The sequence below is a fragment of the Camponotus floridanus genome, unplaced genomic scaffold (genome assembly GCF_003227725.1).
Source record: "Camponotus floridanus strain SB8 unplaced genomic scaffold, Cflo_v7.5 scaffold187, whole genome shotgun sequence".
NCBI classification, from domain to species: Eukaryota; Metazoa; Arthropoda; class Insecta; order Hymenoptera; family Formicidae; genus Camponotus; species Camponotus floridanus.
In genome coordinates, this window is record NW_020229311.1 from 173,323 (window position 1) to 194,391 (window position 21,069).

At 26.9% G+C, this 21,069-nt stretch overlaps 1 protein-coding gene across 2 annotated transcripts in view; it reads right to left on the reverse strand.

Moving 5' to 3' along the window:
• Positions 1 to 5,407: 5,407 nt before the first annotated feature.
• LOC105257877 (dihydropyrimidinase) overlaps positions 5,408 to 21,069 on the reverse strand; it is a 38,189-nt gene continuing 22,527 nt past the window's right edge. Inside the window, exons 5-10 of one of the 2 annotated variants that reach the window (XM_011268795.3) lie at positions 20,684 to 20,797; positions 14,917 to 15,149; positions 11,153 to 11,489; positions 10,862 to 11,017; positions 6,596 to 6,881; positions 5,408 to 5,940 (exon numbers count right to left, since the gene is read on the reverse strand). In XM_011268795.3, the coding sequence (XP_011267097.1) occupies positions 5,861 to 5,940; positions 6,596 to 6,881; positions 10,862 to 11,017; positions 11,153 to 11,489; positions 14,917 to 15,149; positions 20,684 to 20,797 (1,206 nt within the window). In that variant the 3' untranslated portion in view covers positions 5,408 to 5,860. Of the gene's footprint in view, positions 5,941 to 6,595; positions 6,882 to 10,861; positions 11,018 to 11,152; positions 11,490 to 14,916; positions 15,150 to 19,917; positions 20,151 to 20,683; positions 20,798 to 21,069 lie in introns of both variants that reach the window. The other variant, XM_011268794.3, reaches the window with a different exon arrangement.

A 21,069-nucleotide genomic window follows, 5' to 3' on the forward strand; every position in this document is an offset into this window, starting at 1 on the left:
ATGTATCGTTATTACATCGTACAAAATTTACATAGAATTTATATAGAATATTATTAATCATATATTGAATTGATAATTAAATAAATAAAATAAATTATATATATTTAATTTGTAAAATTTAAGATGTAATATTTATAGAAATATTTTGCTATAAATTTTTTATTCAAAAGAAAGTAAAAGACAGTAAATGGATTGTTTTCCATTTATTTGCCTAATTTTAAATAATTTATTTAATATTCTAAATCTCTTATTGGAATTGTATCAGAAATTAAAATGATAAAAAAAAGATATATTTGAATTTTATTTTAGTATCTGTTTTTTGTAGGAGTTACATCGATTTCATGATTCAAAATTGAACATGAATTAGTTAAGTCTAATTTTGATACAAGCGACAGAACACTTATAGAACAATTATTATATTGGAATAATATATAAATCTGGAATAATATATAATTCTGTTACATTACTGTTATCATGTTGTAAAACAATATTATGATATATTACAATTTTATATCATAAATAATTTGTGTTATATTATTTATTACTTCCACGTTATATTACTGCAGCAAATAGTGTTTACTGGGTTTATATCATTATCATGTCAAATAATCTTTAATAGTAATAAGATACTTTCTGATATAGTCTAAGTGTTAACATTGATAAAATAATAGATCAGTAAAAGATAAAACTGTTGAAGGGAAATAGTACTGCGATACTTGAGTTAAAATAAAAAAAAACAAATAAGTTTCATGTTAGATCTCTAAAGATCGGAATGTAGGGAAACTTGTGAATTATGCGAAAAAAATTAATAATAATACGTGAAAATGATTGATTCTATGAATGTCTCTTAAGTAAAGTTCTTATAATTTAATTAATGAATATGTTTTTCGTATTATAAAACGTATATTAACGTATTCTCTCTTATAAAACGTATTATCTTTTATTTTGTTCTTCTCGCAATGTCTTTTTACAGCGGTATGAGCGAATATTATTAAAAATTTGTGCGTCGTTTCATATCGTGCGCTCAGACGCTATAAAAGCGAATAATCGTCAGTATCGTAAACTTCTACCCATAAGAAGTACATACATCTAATATATGTTAAACAAAAATTCGGTTTCGCTGATAATATTTCTATTATTTAAAAGTGTATAAATTGTCATTCGACTTAGAATCATCTTCCCTTGATGTATTGCTTCTAGAATTCTATAGCAAGTATAAATTTTTATCGAAAATTTGAATTTGAAGAAGATATTTTTTTCGGATGTCAAAATTCTCCTCTGACTTACGCCTATGTTAAATATAACATATGCTATTGGTCATAATAAATTTAAAATGTAACATTGAATCTCAACATTTTAGTAAAATTATGAAAAAATACATTTTTAAATTAAATACATATTTAAGTGTTAATATAAATTAAAATCGCGCATTTATATATATATATATTTAACAACTTAATTAAACTATATGTATTAAAATATTTTCTTATTAATTATAATATAACGTAACATAAACGTTATGATTTGTTGAGAAATATTAATGAAATAAATAAATATATATATATATATATATATATATATATATATATATATAATTAAGTCGAGAAATATATAATATCTCTTTATAATTGAAAAATTACTGCTCACAATATTTAACGCTCAACCTATAAAACTTTTAATTGTGTTAATGAAGAATCATTGGAGAGTCTTCATTTAACAATAAAAGATATATATGTACGCAACTGATATTGATTGTTATGAAAATTAAATAATTAAAATCTCTTCAACGGCTTTTTGATTATATATAAGCATATACATATATAATTATGCCATAGAGTACAATTAATCCATATATATACATTTGTGTAACATACATTATAAATAAAAATAACTTTTTATTGCTGACTCAATGTGAATATTATAATTAAATCTTTCACTACATTGCTTTGAGCCATAATTTTTTCCCAATGCATGTTTATCGCTAATAATAAATAAGCCATTATCTTATTAATAATGTTAATAGCAATAACAATAATAATAATAATAATAATAACAATAATAATAATAATAGTAATACTAATAATAATAATAGTAATACTAATAATAATAATATTAATAATTTATTGTTTAATAATAATAATGTTAATTGTGTGTGATATTTAATATCACAATTGTTTTTATTCTCAATTTTAAGTTTCTATCTAATCTGTAATTTTTTTCTTTGAGTTAAAAAAACAAATACTATGTGAGACATATATAGTGTAAAAAAGAAACAATTTTTTTTTTCACAAAACTCATAAATGCTCCCAAATTTGCTTTTATAATCTTCAAAATTTAATAATAATTCCAGCAAATATACATAAAACAGCAAATATACATATAACTATTATATAATTAGTAACTAACATGTGCGTTACATGTAACATATATCTGTAATTTTTCTCACTTATAGATGTAATATTTGTAATATAATATATGTTACAATATAATATATTGTAATTATATCCTATGTACAGCGACTTACATTAGTATTATAGAATGTGATCGAAACTATAATAACTAACAAGGAGATACACGGAAATGTCCTCCTCCGATTTCGATAAGCCTTTAATATGTTGTTTTATCTTTCTAAAAAATAAGGGGTACGTATTTTTTTGTACGTGCTCATACACATGCCTAATACTCCTTTGAAAAAGATCGGTTTTTCCCTTTCAAGACAAGTATCTCCGAAACTATAAGAGATAAAAAGAGTTTTTCAAATTAAATGTTAAATAGTTTCAAGAGCACTTTACAATAATGACAAAAAATAAATTTTTTATTTCTTTAATTTTTCAAAATTAATACCCCCATCACTAAACATTTTCTTTATTAATTTTAAAATTTCTTTGTGACTAAATGCAAGGCTTTAGCTTTTTATTATTTATTAATGTTTACATTTCTTTCACGATTTTACATTTATGCCTTTGTAAAATTACAATTGATATAAATTTTTGTTTTTTTTAGAGTTTTAAAGAAATTTGTTGATACTTTTTAAAACTTTTGTAAAAAAACATAAAACACAGACAGCATTACATATAAAGTTTTTATCTTTTTTATTGAACAAACTATTCACGAAGAACAAAAGTTTTACAAAACAAAGTACAAAACATTACTTAAAGAATAAAAAAATATTTATTTTTAAATGCCATAAATAATATAATATAAATATAATAAGCATGCAATAAAATTTGTAAATAATAAATATGTAAATAATAAATTATCTTTAATCATTAAGCTTACAATTCGTGCATGTATCCATATTGTAATTATTGATGTATTATATGAACACTATCGCATATATATCTATATACAAAAATAATAAATATTAAATAATATAATTATAAACTTATGTTAATAATAATATTAATAATTAATATATAATTAATAATAATAATATATATTAATAAGATTATTAATAAATAATAATATTAATAATTTTATTTCAAAAATAGCAGCATTTTGTTATGTGCTTATTATACATTTACATTATATTATGATATTTAAATAATAATTTTATTTCATTCTTAAAACAAGTACATATCGTATTATATATCTTCTTTTGAAATTTTTGTTCTTTGTGAGAAGTCTGTTTGAAAGAAGATGAGTATTTTTAAACGTCTGTATTTAATGTCTTTTCCACAACGTTTATTTATTTCCTCCTACTAAAGAGCATTTCTTCACTTTAGGAAAAATACAACAAACAAGAATTTTTGTTGTAAATAATTTTAAATAATTATGAAAATAAAATCTTAAGAGAAATAAAAATATTTATAAATATTTTTAAAATATCAATACATGTTAAAAAGTCGCTCTGATTAATAATTCACGATAAAATAATGTCACATATTAAGTTAAAGTTCTCAAAAAGACAATATTTTATATTATAGCTCTTCCCTTTAACATATGTTTATATTTCGTAATTAAATATTTTCAAATCATTAATCTTTGATCTTCAATTTTTTAAACTCTTTTTATCTGTTCTACAGACTTTAAATTAAAACAACAAAAAAATGTCAGCTATGATATTCATGATATAAAATTCTAATTCCATTTCTATATAAAATAATAAATGTAATAAGTAAATGCAGCATGCATTCTTTAAAGCTACGTAACTACATAATTACATAATTATATTATTAATATTAATATTATTATTATTATTATTTCTTGTGCCATCTTAAATTAAACAAGTTTAGTCACTCGTGCATACACTTTAAACTTATTTATATTTAATGTTTTGAGATCTCATTATATATTAAACTGTTATAATGTTAATCTAGCTATGCACGCAAAAGAAATTATTATATAGGCAAATGTATTAGTTATTATTCTATTACGAAAAAACAGAATGTGTTGCGCGATGAATCCTGCGCAAAGACAGATACGGATAGCATATTTACAAAAAGATTTATAATTAATTCTGACAATAATTGTGTTCGGAATACAACCTAATATATGGTTGGATTCACAAAAAGATAACCTCATTTAGTGACAAAAAAAGTTTTAAAATTAATAAAGAAATTATTTAATGGTGGGAGTATTTTAAAAAATTTTAAAAATTAAAAACTTTTTGTCATTGTTGTAAAGTATTTTTGAAATCATTTAATTTTTAATCTAAAAAAATTTTTTTCTATTTCTTACAGTTTCGGAGATATTCGTCTCGGAAAGAAAAAATTGATTTTTTTCAAAGAAATGTTTTACTCCTTAGATATGCGTACAAGTATATATAAAAAAAATACGTGTCCTTTATTTTTGTCTAGAAAGCAACATATTAAAAGCTCATAAAATCGGAGAGAAAGACTTCCATGCATCTCCTTGTAAGTATTCATGATATCCTAAGATGCCGATTCAGCAAACACAAAATAACAGTAACATCACATCAATCTTATAATTTTCCACTGAATAATGTAACTGCAAAGTAGCATATCTTGTAATAATTACACTGTCAAGTGGGAAATTATAATATTAATATTATGTTATTGTTACTTTGTGTTTGCTGAGAAGTCACTTTGAAAAATGTGGGACATAATTACAAAATAACTACAATATAGCACATACGTTATATTATAAACATTATATTTATGAGTGGGAAATTATAATTAACGTATGTATTACATGTAACGCATATGTTATTTACATATTACATGATAATTATATGTTTATGTTTACTAAAGTTACAAAAAAATAAAATTCACCAAATATATATATATATATATATATATATATATATATATATATGTATATATATATACATATATAATGAATATTAAATATATATTTCTTTTTTTGCTCTATGACATAATATAAATCTGATATATATTTTCATATATGTAACAATAAATAAATATTAAAATAAAAATAACAAGAGTAATTTTAAAGAAAGTCTATATTGGTAAACATTTATCAAAGAATCTCGAAAAAGATGATTTACATATCATAGAAATCGGAGAATATGTCGAGATTAATGATTCAGATATATTAGCGATACGATTAGTGCAATGCTAAAATGATGAAGCGAGTGTGGAACAATTAATATGAATATATGAAAACATACAACCTACTGGCCAGTGACCTCTGCATCCTCCTTCGATGGAACAGACCTTGATCGATGAGAATATAATATGAAAAAATGATTGAATTTAATATTTGGTGAGTAGCGAACCTGAAAGCGCGAGGCTGGTACTCTTTGAAATCAATAAAGCATATGTATATATGTATGTGATAGATGGGGGAAGGAAGAAAGAGGATAAACATTTTTTTTCTCGCGTTAAATGACTTTTATACATAAAGCGAATCTTGATGTTCTCTTTTTTTGTATAAATTACCAAAAGCCTCCCGCACTGCGGCCACCCGGTGGATTATTCACGCGAATACAAGCCCTTCGTGCTTCTTCGACATCCTCTGCAAGAATAACGCGTTTATATTTCCGTAATATAAAAGAAGAAGCAAATGAGACAAAATTAACATATTTTTGGCAATTAATATATAATCAGATTTGAACAAAATTTAGTATTTCTTTATCAATATTGCTATTATAAAAATCAGGAAATATACTAGGTATTAGAAAAGAGTTATATTTTGAGAACAAGTAGCATTGATTAAAACAAAAAAAATCTGATAAAGATTGAGACCTAAAATTTAATATCTTTAGAGAATAGACTGTCTTTTGATTTGAGCTCTTTATTTCTATTTTTTTACTAATTATATCATTTCTTCAAAGCAGTAAACAAAAGAGTATTTATATGTACAAGTATTTATTACTATTTTATTATTATTTTTATTATTTTATTTATTTTTTTACTCATTATTATTATTTTTAACATTTAAAAGTATTTATTAGTATTCGGATGTGTTTGAAAGACATAATTCTTTAAGTAGTAGAATTAGTAAGACGTAGAAATGACAACGAATAGAAATATATAGAACACTCTTTATAGTGATAATAAATAGTATTTCAATAGATATTTATTTTAGTCTTGTGTTTACTAGACTTTTTTTCTTATTTCGATCTCTACCTATGTGTGTATAAAAGTTTAAAATTATTAAACATACTCACCACTAATAGAGAAAGTAGAGTCTTGCAGGTTTCTCTGGCCTTCGAGTCTCGGACCCTTCGTAGATGGTGTCACAACGGCGGAATCCGGCAAAGTAGGTGCATAAGTAGATTGAAATTTTGCTCTTGGACTCTCGTGAAGTGAACCATTGGTCTGATTAGCTCGTGCTGCAGCCACAGCAGCGGCTGCTGCAGCCGTTTTTGCTTCTTCTTTAGCCTTCGCGATCGCGGCATCTTCCTCTGCGAATCTCTTGGCTTCCGCTTCAGTTCGTGCGACTCCACGTGGTTTCTACGCAACAGTTGCAGTGTTAAGTTAAATTTCAATTATAAATTTTAAATAATATTAATTTGTATTCTAAATAATTAATTTCCAAATTTAGTTCAATAATAATACAGCCGATTCAATAATATATGGCCCATTATAAATGACACATTGATATATTTCTGAATTTGCAACGAAGAACTACAGCTTTTTCTTGAAAATAACTGCATTTTTTTAGACCAATTGATCTGATTATTTTGTGCATAAAAATATTAAGAGATAAAATAATCGAAAAATAAATTATATTTAATAATTATAATCTACAGATATATAAAATGAATATTTTATGAAATATTTTATAGTTTGTGTAAAATTATGTCAAATTAAAATTATATATACAATATTTATTTTATTTATTGTTTTTAATCCCAGCTTTATGGCTTTGAATGGACTTCCAGTCTTATAAGCTTTACAAGTTTTGTATTTATTTACAGAATTTTATAACGTATAAAATATAAAAATATAAAATATGATATAATATATAAAAATAAAATAAAACATAAAGTGTGTAAAGTGTAAAGTGTAAGTTATACAGTACTTAAATAAAATCTGAAATAAAATCTAAATCTAAAATCTAGACTCTAGAGTAACAGGCGAGGAAAAGTAATATAAAATATTATAAAATAAAATAAGATTGAATTAAATTGCAAGTAAAAATAAGAATAAAAAATAAAAATTAAAATAAAATAAAATAAAATAAAGTTGAATAAGAATAATACTAAAACACTATCTACTTAAGCTCCTAATCTAGATGAGTAAAATGTTATGTATTATGTGTTATGTATTATGTGGAGTATAAAGTTTCTTAAATCTCCCTTTGTAGTTTTTATAATTCTTTGTGGTTTTATTTTTGGTATCTTTAGTATCTTTGGTTTCTTTGACTTCTTTGGCTTTATATTGTTGTTCTTAATAATTATAACTCCTTTTTAATCTCTATCGTTCCTTGCATCTCAGGTTTCCTTGGCTCGTGATGACTTTGTCCCCCTTCTCCATCTTCTTCTCTTCTCGTATTTTGTCTATTTTTCTCATTATATTCAATCCACTTCCCTCCTCGCTCAAAAATTCTTCCATTGATATTTCGTCTTTTGTTGCATTCTTCGCATTCTTTTAATACGTATTTTAGGCTTTCTTCTACTTTTCCACATATCCTACATTCTCTTTCTGTCTCCTCCTTTCAATAATGTCCTCGTCTCAGTTCGCTATCACATCTATCTTGCAATTCTGCTCCTATCTTTTTTACTCTTTTTTCCTTTCAAATAATTCGGTACTCCTTCTGTCCTTATCTTTTTATATATAGCTAGATTCCTCTGTTTTCCTCTTTCTTTCTTCTTTTTCTCGTTCTTCAATTCTTTCCATTATCTTTTCCAATATCTCCCCTTCTTCTCTCTTCTTTTTCAGTTCTTCTTTACCCATCGGTTTTCTCTAGTAACCTTCTCCTTTTTTTCCCATTTACTTTCTTCTCCATTTTTTCTCCTTTTCTGTATTTCTTTCATACATTCTATCATTATCTTCTTCTCCGATTACCTTGCCTTTTCTTTACATTTTATTGCTCTTTTTATGGCCTCTGTTCTCAGTTCCTTTATTTTTGTTTCTTCTTCCAGTATGTAATTTGGTGTCCTTATGTCTAGTTTCACAATATCCATTTTATATACTCCCTCTTTATTTTCTCAAACACAACACAATATCGTCTGCATATGTTATCGACCATACACAGTTTCTCTTTTCCTATCATTACATTTTCCGTTTGCTCCTTTTTTCATTTCTTTTTCCAGATCCATTATATATATATTGAATAGTGTTGGACTTGTGAGGCATCCTTGTTTGACTCCGCTTTTCGTCCAAAATTTTTTGGACCTTCTATTTCCTACCCTTACTATATTCTTTGTCTCTTTGTATGTTTCCATAATTCTCTTTCTCAGTCTCTCTCCGATTCTTGTCTCCCTCAGCATCTCTCCTAGTTTAGCTCTATCCACTCTGTCAAATGCCGCTTTGAGGTCTGCAAAGAAGGCAAAGATTTTATCTTTATTCTTTGATAATTCTCTGTTGACTATGTAGTTCAGTGTGAAGATTGCATCTGTCGTCCCTCTTTCTGTCCTGAAACCAAATTGTCCCTTCTCCATCCTTTTCTCCGCCACCTACTTCATCTTTTCATTCAGTACGCTAGCATTTTATATTATATTTTATATCCGTTAGTTATTCCCCTATAGTTCTTCGCCTTTTTCGTGTCTCCTTTCTTGTTTATTGGGCTTGTTATTCTTGTTTATTGGGTTTATTATCCCTTTAGTCCACTCCTCCTTTAGTATTCCTTCTTCTTTCCAAATTTTGTTTAATAATTTAACCAGTTCACTGGTACACCCAAAATCAACGTTTTGTGCCAAAACTGGTGAGAGCAAATAAATTCGTATTTTACATGAAAGTTTATCTATAAGGGGTTTTTTGAGTCGTTGGTGACGAATCAAGGATCGAAATTTCAAAATTCAAAATGGCGAATCCAATATGGCGGACTAATTTTACTTCATTATAGAGAAAATCAAATTCGATATGTTCGCGTTTTTCGAGTCTCTTATGATAAATCTATAGATAAAATTGCAAAATTTAAACTAGCAGATCCAATATGGCGGTTTCTAGTAATTAACTTTGATATTCCATTATGGAAATATCCCAGACAGCACAAAAAGACCAAAAGATGTCTTAAAGATGTCTAAAGGACTTTAAGTAGTCTTTTAGATGTCTTTAAGTAGTCTTTTAGATGTCTTTTGGACATGTGTGCTGTCTGGATATATCACACTCGGTACGTTTTTTGGTCGCAGATAACGGATTAGTTCAAGACATTCAAACTTGAACATATCGAATTTGAATCTTTTTTAATGGAATAATAAATATAATAATAGAATAACAAAATTAATTCATCATACTAAATCCGCTATTTTGAATTTTAAAATTTCGATCCTAAATTTGTCATTAGAGACCCAAAAAATGTGGGTGTATCAAGTTTCATGCAAATCCGTTGAAAATTGGCAAAGTTATTCATAGTGGACATATATGGGCTATTATCAGTTGTGGCACTTTTTTGCCATGTATGGGCCATTAGCAGTGAACTGGTTAAACAATACTTCCCCTATCTCTTTCGGCATTAACCTCCATGCCTCGTTCTCTATTCCATTATATATCCAATATTTTATAAATTATTCAATTTTTGGTCATTCTGTCCTTTTAACTTTTTATTATATCACATATACAAAAAATCGATTTATAAACAAATTTAAATGATCCATTAAAAATTCATATATTTCTCTCGAAATCATAAAGCATTTTCAATCGCTTTTCGATTGGAAACTTTGGTTTTTCGATATTAATGAATTATTTAAAATGGACCACTTTATAGTTACTTCAATATTATTATTTAAAAATAAGAATCATCTATAAGAAATAGCACCATAAAGAACAAAAGAAAATTTGAAAATTAAATTAGAATATTATAGTGTTAAAAAAGAGTCTCAAATATTTTGAGAGTAGATAATGTTGAACGATACAAAAGATTAATAAACAAATATCTATTGAGATAAAACCGTTGTTTATGTTTATTAATTATGCTCTATTTTCTCTCTCTCTCTCTCTCTCTCTCTCTCTCTCTCTCTCTCTCTCTCTCTCTCTCTCTCTCTCTCTCTCTCTCTCTCTCTCTCTCTCATTGCTCGGTTTTCATTCATTATCATTCATAGCATATTTTGTTGAATATTAGTAAATATTCTTTCATTTATTGTATTGTAGAAATGACACAACTATAAGAAAAAAATAAAGAATTTAAATAGAAAGATAGTTTGTATCTTCGAAGATATTATAATTCTAGGAATTATATTTATTAGATTTTTCTTCTTCTTCTTTTGATCAATAGTACGTGCTCTAAAAATAAGACTCTTCTTTAACATTTAGTTTATTATACATTATACCTTTTCCTTATCATTTATCATGTCATACACATAAGTGCCAAATGGCTCCGTATTGATATATTTCCCGAAGCCGTGAACAGCTTTGAGCTCACATTCGTCTACGCATACGCGTCCACTGACAATCACATATTCAGGTACTCCAGTTACTTCCATACCCTGTATTAATATAAGAATCGAATATTAATTAAATTGTATTAATGTGTGAAATATTTTTATAATTGCAATTAAAACAGAAAGATTGAATGAAATTTTCAATAATCTACCAAAAGGGGACAATTTAATTAAACTCGCCTCGAAGATGTTGAAGTCAACGGCCTGAACGTGGGTCTCAGCGGAAATGGTGCGCTTCCTGTTGGGGTCCCAGACGATAATGTCGGCGTCCGAACCGACGGCTATGACTCCTTTTCGAGGGTACAAGTTGAAGATTCTGGCAGCGTTCGTGCTAGTGACTGCGACGAATCGCGTAGGATCCATTATTCCGGCGTGCACGCCCTTCTCCCAGAGCACTGCCATCCTATCCTCAACACCGTTCACGCCGTTAGGGATTTTCGTGAAATCATCTTTACCCAGAGCCTTCTGCTCGGAGTTAAACGTGCAATTATCGCTGCCAGTAACTTGGAGAGTATCTCTGAAAAATTGCCGTATTAATACACATCTATGAAAATCGAATTAGGATGACTTCAAAAGAAGAACTAAGTGATAATTAAGCGATTACCTTGACATCGAGTAGGCTGAAGTAATTGAAATTAATAATACGAAAATAAAATTATCAATAAACATTGAATGATTAAAGACTAGAAGTAGCTATTTAATGGTAGTCATCAAATCATCTGTTTTTCCTGCATTAATTACCATTAACGCACTGCGTATAAGTGACTTCCCACATTGCGGCTATTAATATCAAAATTACGAGTAACGCTTATGCCATTCGCGTCAAGTTATTATTATACTTCATCATTGCAAACGTGGATATAAGGCATGCAAAATAATGCAATAAAAATAATATTAATCTTAATGATGAAACCGTATTTGAAGCAATAATAAAACCCTGACTCTGTGTAGCGTCTGATTCAATATATTTAGCTTTAACGATATTAGAAAAATTTTTTAAATATTTAAATATCTTAAACATCTCAAACATCATTTCTATGTCCTGCAGTTATAAGCAAAACAGATTTTTAAATAATTTATTTTTATCGATTTTTAAAGAGAGATTTGTAAAAAATTAATATCTAATATAAAAATTTACAACTTTTTAAAAATTTATATAACTTTTTAAAAAATAATTTTGAAGATTCTTTTATAAAGTCTTAGTTTAGACTAAAAATTATGAAAAAATAGTTTATAGATATTATTTTAAAAAATATTTATTTCTTATTTAAGACAAAACTATATTTTTAGATAATACGATATAAGTTTCTGCAATAAAAAATAGTTTTTAATATTCCAAATGTATTCCATTTTATTTAGAAGAGAAACTATTGATTTAAAACTACTAATATTCTCTTTATAAGAAGAAAATTCATTGGAATCACTAATTGATATCACTCCTTAATAAACATTGCAAATTTTCTGCTTCAATAGGTCATTTTTCCATATAGTAACAATAAGATAAATTATTTTTTAAATGTATCATCACATACAAAAAACAAATTCTATTTAAAAAAATACATTTTTTCAAAAAAAATGAATCATAAAAAATACACATAAAATGTGTGTATATGTATGTGTGCGCGCATATGTGTGTGTATCCCTGGGTCTCTGACGTATCTGTTTCCTTTGACTTGCATTTGCTGATAACACAGGCTTGTGATAAAAAAACTTTTATTTTTAATGTTTTTTCGATATTTTTAATTTTTGAATGTTAAATTCGAAAAGCACAAAAAGTATTACATCATAAGCAGTTATTTCATAAATTCTTTTGGCAACTTTTGTTTATCAGGAAATTTGTGGAGAAATTTGACAAGTAATGTAACGTTTTTTTATTAGAAAAGTACACCATTCCTACTTTGGAGTGAAACTAAAAAATCAAGACAAATGAAACGACCGTTCCACATAAGGATGTTCTACACAAAGAATGTTTTATTAGACTAAAGAATTTAAAGAAGTGGCCTAAAGTTTAAAAAAAGTATTTTTTGTGCATTTTTAGTGTGCAAATAATATGGAGGGATCCAAGATCCCCCAATTATTTACTCAATCTAAACGATTTAATAAAAAATTTAGCATTATCCATAAATTTTGTTAAACTCTTAGGTTTCATCTCTAGGTTTCAACTCTTAGGTTTCACTTAGGTTTCAGATTAAAAGAAAAAAATTATGTAATATTAGCAGCTAAAACATCTTGACATATTTGTATAGAAACAGAGAAAAGAAATTTATTTTCTATTTTTCTTAGGAAAACGATTTAGTTTACTAGTGATATTGATCGTTTTGATGGTTTAATAGCAATTCAGTATTGAATACAAAATAGATGATTGAAGATTTTTTATTAACTGTTTTAAAAGAAGTTTAAAAGCTTAAATTCTTTTGCAATAGAAACAAGTATGCCTCTCTATAATTTATAATGAAAGCTTTTTATAGTTTCTATAGATAAATATATTTAGAACTGGCCATGAAATAAGTTTCATGTATTAATTTTTTATTATTAATTTCAGTCACATATTAACATAAAAATGTCAAAGCAAATTGTAAAAAAGCAAACGTGATAGAACAATTTTAAATCATTTTTAGATTTAAAAAATCCGGAATTTTTATAAAACTAATATAATTTTTAAAAAAGTTGTTACAACTTTCAATTTTGTCTATATAATCAAATGTATTGATTTCTTTTTTAGCTTAATGATGTCAGACATTTTTGTATAAATTTTTTTCAAAGAAAACAATCAATTTAAAAAATTTTGCTATTTTCTCATAAATCTGAATAAAAAAACATTTCTGTGCATTACAGACTTACAAGATATCAAAAATTCATCTTCAAAATTAAATTGAAGAAAACCAACTTGAGAATTCACTATAAAGTGGCTAATTTAATGTGTTGCTATGTATAGAAAAGAAAAGAATACAATACAATAATATAACGTGGAAGTAACAAATAATATAATACAAGTTATCTATGTAGAATGAGGAAAAAAATAGGAAAGTCTTAAAAAATGTAAGTTTTACAGAAAATTATTTCGAATAAAGGTTGTAGGGTTTAAAAAGATTTATTAATCTCATCAGTTTGAATTTGAATGATGTTGCCAAGATTATAGGACAAAGTCAAGTTGAATTTTTTAAATGTGAATTTTTTATCGGATTTTTATAGCCCTTGTTGAGACATTTTCAAAATGTTATAATAAAGCTTTTTTAGTTGAAAATTTCCTGAGATATTTTAAAATTTGTCATGATATATTTTTTAATATAAAATATAAAATATCTCGTAAAGTAAGTTCGATCATCTAAAGTAAGATCGAAGATCTATCTTTTGAAAATAAAACGTTTTTTGAAAACAAGGACTACAAGAATTTGCAATAAAAATTCGAAATCACATTTAAAAAATTTACATTTAAAAAATTCAACTTGACTTTGTTCACATTTAAAAAATTCTTGGCCTTGTCCTGATTTATGCTCCAAGATCAAATTGATAAGATCAGTAAATAAATCTTTTTATAAACCCTATCATTTTTCTAAACTAATTTTTTTATATTTTTCAAAGTTTTTTCAGGATTTCCATAATTTTTCCTCACCCTACATATAGAAAATAATTATAGAAAATAAAATTTACCAATAATATTTATACATATTATTTGTAACGTTCCATTGTATCTCTTTTAACATTAATACAATATTAATATAATAATTTAACATTAATATAATAATATTTATTGGAAATGTACCAATAAATAATTTCTTTTACATATTTCTTTGATCAATTGAAAATAAATTTCTCTTGAATGAAAGTATCCAAATATTCTTATAGCTATTAATCCGTAATAATACAATTAAGAGATAATAAAGCAATAGAATCGAACTCGATTGTTATGTATATGAAGAAAATTCTCTGCACAATCTACTTACTGAGCCAGGTGTTCAGTTAGATAAGCAGGTGTTGTTGGATCGGGCCGCAATGGTGGGTTAGTTATGAAGCGCCTCGCTTTTTCCATATCTTTACCATATTGCTCGCTACCATCGATACCGACAGTGCTCGCCAGAGTTTCTCCAAAAACGACAACACCCTCCGATCGTTTCGCCGACACGACGTCAGCGGCCGATTTGCTCGAAATCGCCGTTATATACAGTGGACTATTTACCTAAACGCGATATTTTTATCCTCTCACTAAAATAACTTATGCTCTCTTTTCTTCTGTTTTTATTCAAGATAAAACGCATAACGGCTGAAAATATTTTACATCAAAATTTATAATTAAGCAATGTTTAATTGAACAATGTTCAATGTTTTATACACAAAATAAAAAATACAATTGTTATTCTATTAATTGTTAATCTTATTTTTTATTATATTATTATTTTTATCACAATTGATACTGTATATGCATGTTGTTAAAAAAATATTTCTATTAAAATAATAAAAATGTAATACAAATGTTTAAAATGTATAACTAAAGACATTATATAATAGATATTTAGATACTATTAAGACATATATTAGACATTATTATAATTTTTATGCAAAATACAATTTAAATTCTTCGAGTAAGTAAGATACAAAGAGTAATAGAGTGTACATTTCAAAGAAAATTAATTTTTTTTTTATTTGGAGGAAGAGGAAGGAAGTTAGTTTCTTTTTTTATTTCAAGATTTATTTTTTTTAATTTCTTAATAATTTTTTATTAAGTGAAAAATAAATCTCGAAATAGGATTTGCTTAATCACTTGATATCGCACCAAGAAAAATTTGTAATCTATTATATTATACACAACTATTCAGTTTCACACACAAGAAAAGTTAATTTTCCTTGAAACTAATGCATTTACCATTTGGCTTCTATTAACCCAGTGAATTTAAATTGTCTCGAATATACAAAGTGTTTCACAAAAAGTAAAGTATTACAAGGTGTTTTCTGAAATTTAATGTCATACAAAAAATGTTTCAAAATTTATAGAATTTTGAGAGAAAAAAATTGATAAGCTCGCCTTTGAATTACGGTCATTTTTCAAGGTAATGTGAATTTAAAGCTAAATTTTTTAGATGGAATTACTCTAATTTTTTATCCAAATCGACTTCTCATAATATTAGGTGTAAAAATTTATAAGGGCAGGAGGGCTAAAAATTGGAAGTTTACATGATAGTTTACCTAATACTTTAATTTGACATAATTTTATATAAATTATAAAATATTTATCATTACTTTTATGTATAAAATAATAAAGAGAGAAAATCAATTAGTAGAAAGAAAACAGTCATTTTTAAGAAAAAATATAAATTTGCAACGAGCAGCTACATATTTTTTTCGGAGAAAACATCTTGTAACCTTTACATGAAATATTCTGTATGTATCTAGAATTAAGTTCCTAAGTAGATATACACATTCATGATGTATATATTTAAAAAAATTTGAATATTCATATTTTTAATATCATGATAATTAATAAAGATTTAATTTTGTTGTTAAACATCTCATATTTGTTAAATATAAAATTTTGAAGGAATAGTAATAAAATTAATGGATTGATATTTAACTATATATCAAATTTTTAAGTCAAAAATCTTTCAGCCGTGCTCGATTTATCTATAATAATCTTTTAAACTTTATATTGTACTTTCTTTATACACATATGTATATATATATATATATATATATATATATATATATATACATATATGTTAATATAAATAAATACTTTCAAACATCTACTGCGTAATATTGAAAATAACTGTGACAAGAAATTGTACTATCATAACAGACGTATTTAGTATATCAAAATAAAAGAACGAAGAGGAAACAAAAGTAACAATATTCACTTTCAATATGCATGCAAGTGAATTTTCATTATGCAAAACTGCAAAATAAATTTCAGTGTGCGCAATAACGGACAAAGGCATAATTGCACTTTATGCAATTTGCACGTATGTCACGCAAGCCTCTAGCGGGATAATGTATAAACTTAAATTGCTATTGCCGCAATTGTAACCTATTTTCGCTAATCAGCTAAATAGAAAGTGCGAGGGAGAACGGGAAACGAAATAAGAGTCGTTAATCGATACTTTGCACCAAATGCATATCCATGTTATTTTGGGATGTTATATTTAATCCATGCAATAGACGATAAGTTCAAAATTTATAGAACATCCCTTTCTCTCTAGCCGAGATTTTCTATTAATATATATTTTCGATGAATCCAACATTTTCTCCCATGATGTACGTTTAGTTGTTTAGGAAAAAACTAGTTGGTTACTCCTTTTAAATAGAAAGCACGGCCATTGATGTGTGCTAATTACGCCGATTTCGAATGACAGAATATTTTCCGACAACATTCTTGCGGGTAAGAAACCATTTGAAGCGAAAGTTTCACTGTTTAGAAATGTCCATAACTGATGAATGTGTATTTAAACAGTCACAATTAGCAATTTATTTATTAATTTTGCTTAATCTTTTAAGAATAGCTATTTTTTCGCAAAATCAACCTTTTACAAAATTCATAAAAAATATTTAATAACAAACACATTGATTAAAAATGAGTTAAAGTACGATATTCCTTGAAACAATCAATTATACAGAGACCAATATTACACTCTATACATACGTACTTCTAATATATATACTTTAACTTTTATCTTTTTTTTTCACGGACTACAAATGCCCGTGTAGAACAAGTAATAAGGTTTTAAAAAGGACCTGATTAATGTCTTAAAATTAACTGGGCCCTACTAGGTATAGAACGCTTGGATCCTACATGGCTTTAATAACAAATGGCGCTTTAGGACCTGATAGGGAAATATTATCAGGATCCTATATGGAAACACTATCAAAACCTCATAAGAAAATTTTATATCGTCCGCAATTGATATTCATTTCTGCATGGATATTTATTCTGTCTTCTACGATACATATATGAGAATTCACCATTAAAAAAATTAATTGTCTGCGGTTAATTTTTGGAGCTCTAGGCCTCCTCTCGCAAAAAATAGAAGAGATGCGGCTATAATAGTCTTCGAGCTAATGCGCTCTTTGAACGATAAGCCGTAACTCGCGAGACCTGTGCCGCGGCACAGGGTGTCTCAAAAGTCCCGGACCGGTCGAATATTTCATAAACTATGCACTTTAGAAAGAAATGTTTCAGACAAAAGGTATATGACTTGAAGGGAGCCATCAGATAGTGGCAATGATTTGACCTTGGAGAGTCATTTGAAGGTGACGTAAAGGTCACCTTCAATTTCTTAAATGGAACACCCTATTTTTTATTACATATTCGTGTAACTTATCTCGGGAGCTTTCCAAAACACTATAATAAAGTATTTCTTCATTGAGTACTTTTCGAGTTATAAGGCTTGAAATAATTTCTTAATTTTGCATAAACCATAAAACATCTAGTAAAATATTCATTTTTCGATTATCTTACCTTAATACTTTTATGTACAAAATAATGAAAGGAATCAATTGGTGTAAAGAAAACACATAGTTGTTTTAAAAAAAAAATATGTAATTGTTAATTGCAAATTATATATTTTTTTCTTAAAAACAATTATGTTTTTTCTTTACACCAATTGATTCCTCTCATTATTTTGTACATAAAAGTATTAAGGTAAGATAATCGAAAAATGAATATTTTACAAGATATTTTACGGTTATGTAAAATTAAGAAATGATTTCAAGCCTCATAATTCGGAAAGTACTTAATGAAAACTAACTTTATTATAGTGTTTTGGAAAGCTCTCGACGTGAGCTATCAGAATATTTAATAAAAAATAAGAAGTTCCATTTAAGAAATTGACAGTGATCTTCACGTGACTTTCAAATGATTCTCCCATGTCAAATCATTGCCACTATCTGATGGCCCCCTTCAAGCCATACAACTTTTGTCTGAAACATTTCTTTCTAAAGTGCATAGTTTGTGAAATATTCGACCGGTCCGGGACTTTTGGGATACCCTGTATACTGTCTTAGATGGATTCTACTTTCGGGTTAGGCTTTTTCCCTTTCATGACCTATGTATCTAAAAATTTTTTTTATTTTATATAATAAAAAGTATAAAATAAATAAGATATTTTGAATAGAAATTCTTTGTTTATTAATGTTATTATTAATGCAACATTAATGTTATTATTAATGCAAAATTATTAACTTCTTTTGAGTTTTTTAAATTGGTACTACATAAATTCTTCATTTTAAAAATGCGGCAATTAGTTATGTTTATTAAAGCCTGAGTTTCAAAATTAATTAATAAAATAATTTAATAAAACCTTAAATTAAATTGTAAATTAAACATCGGATAACTCTTTTTTTTTAATTATATGTCCCTAGTAATATTTAATAAGGCTCCATATTGATGATGATAGGATATCCTTTTCTATAGCATCCCTACATTATCCTTATTAGGGCCAATAATTTCATGTACTAGCCCTAATAATTTTCTACACGGGTGAAATATCTTTGAGTTTTTCTTTTTTTATGAGGTTCAGATTCAATAAAAAAAGAAATACTTATCAATAAATCTCTTTAGATATTCTCCTGCACTTGTTCTTCTTCCGATTCCAATTGATTTCACATGTTTATTAATAATTTCTCTGATCAATTCTAAAGTCACCAAATTGATTCCATTCTTAGAAAACTTCAAATTTTAGGAAGAAAATGAGTGAAAACGTGCGATATCTATCGATTAAAGTTAAACATTTGTACATATGTTTGTCATTCTTAAAGAATTAATTTTATGTAATTTGTGTATTTCTAATAATCGTGAATCCTTAAATTGCTTGCCTAATATCCAATATTAATTGCTTGCTCTGTATCAGATTTATAATGCAGCTTTATGTAATAGACTTAACAATTTATGTTCTAGCCTGCTCCCGATGTCAAAGTCGTTCTGAATTTTTAATTTTTGTTAGTTGTTTTCGACTCACTTGACTAACATATTCACGAGTACTTGTGGCGTATCCGTATCTGGTCTAAGTGGCGGACTTATGACATGACCGGCGGCGTGTCTCCAGCATTTATGCAAATAGTTGGTGCCATCCGTACCTATTGCAGCCGCCAGGGTCTCGCCGAAGACACAAACTCCGCGTTTACGCGCGGCTTCCACTTCTTCGGCGGCGCTACGACTCATCACATGCACTACATACAGCGGACAATTGACCTAAGCAAAATTTCGATTCTAGTACTACTGAAAATGCTGAACGATGATGTCTGACGAATACATTTTCGCCCGCTTGTTGCTAGTCTCCTTAAGTAAAAAATTGAAAAAAAAATAAGAAAGGAAGGGAAAAAGCTAAAAATTGGAGATAAAAAATTTGGGAAAATGACATGGATATGGTGTCAGACTTTGGATATGGTGTCATAGGACATGGTTATTCTTTGATGTTGGTAAAATAATAATGAGAATTTTGAGAACACATTGAGAATTGGACATATGCCACGTAGCAAAGCAATGCGCTGTGCTTTATTTTGTCCTGAATTCTAATCTAGAGATTTATGATCGTTCATGAACTAAATATCGCGGTGAATCGCGTGCCAAGTGCATTCATAACAGAAAACGGATAAATGTAAGATTTGCGTGCTTAGGACAAAATAAAATAAAATGGAAATAGATAACGAAGTATGAATATATATGAAATTGGCAAAAAAATATCAATGATGACTCAATGGTGTTCAAGTTAGCATTCCGCTTACCTGATTCGCGATAATGCACGCTCTATTGACGGCTTCTGCCTCAACTTCTTCAGGCCGTGACATTTCGTGGCCCTCTGGACCTGTCACTCCTGCGGCGAGTAGTTTCTTCGCATTCTGTAACAAATTTATGGCGATAAGCAAAAGTTTGTATACATATATTGCATTTTATATTAACATTTTATTACAAACAACGCGAATATCTGCATCTTCTGTTGCCCAACATAACTTTCAAGTCATATATGATTTTTATCACTTAATTTCCTCTTCACGTTATTTAACGAGTGATAATTTTGATATAGAAAGCATCATTTTGATTTGTATTGTCATAAGTAAAAATTTATTTATATATTTTATCGTTATTTATAGTTTTATATATATATTTTTAT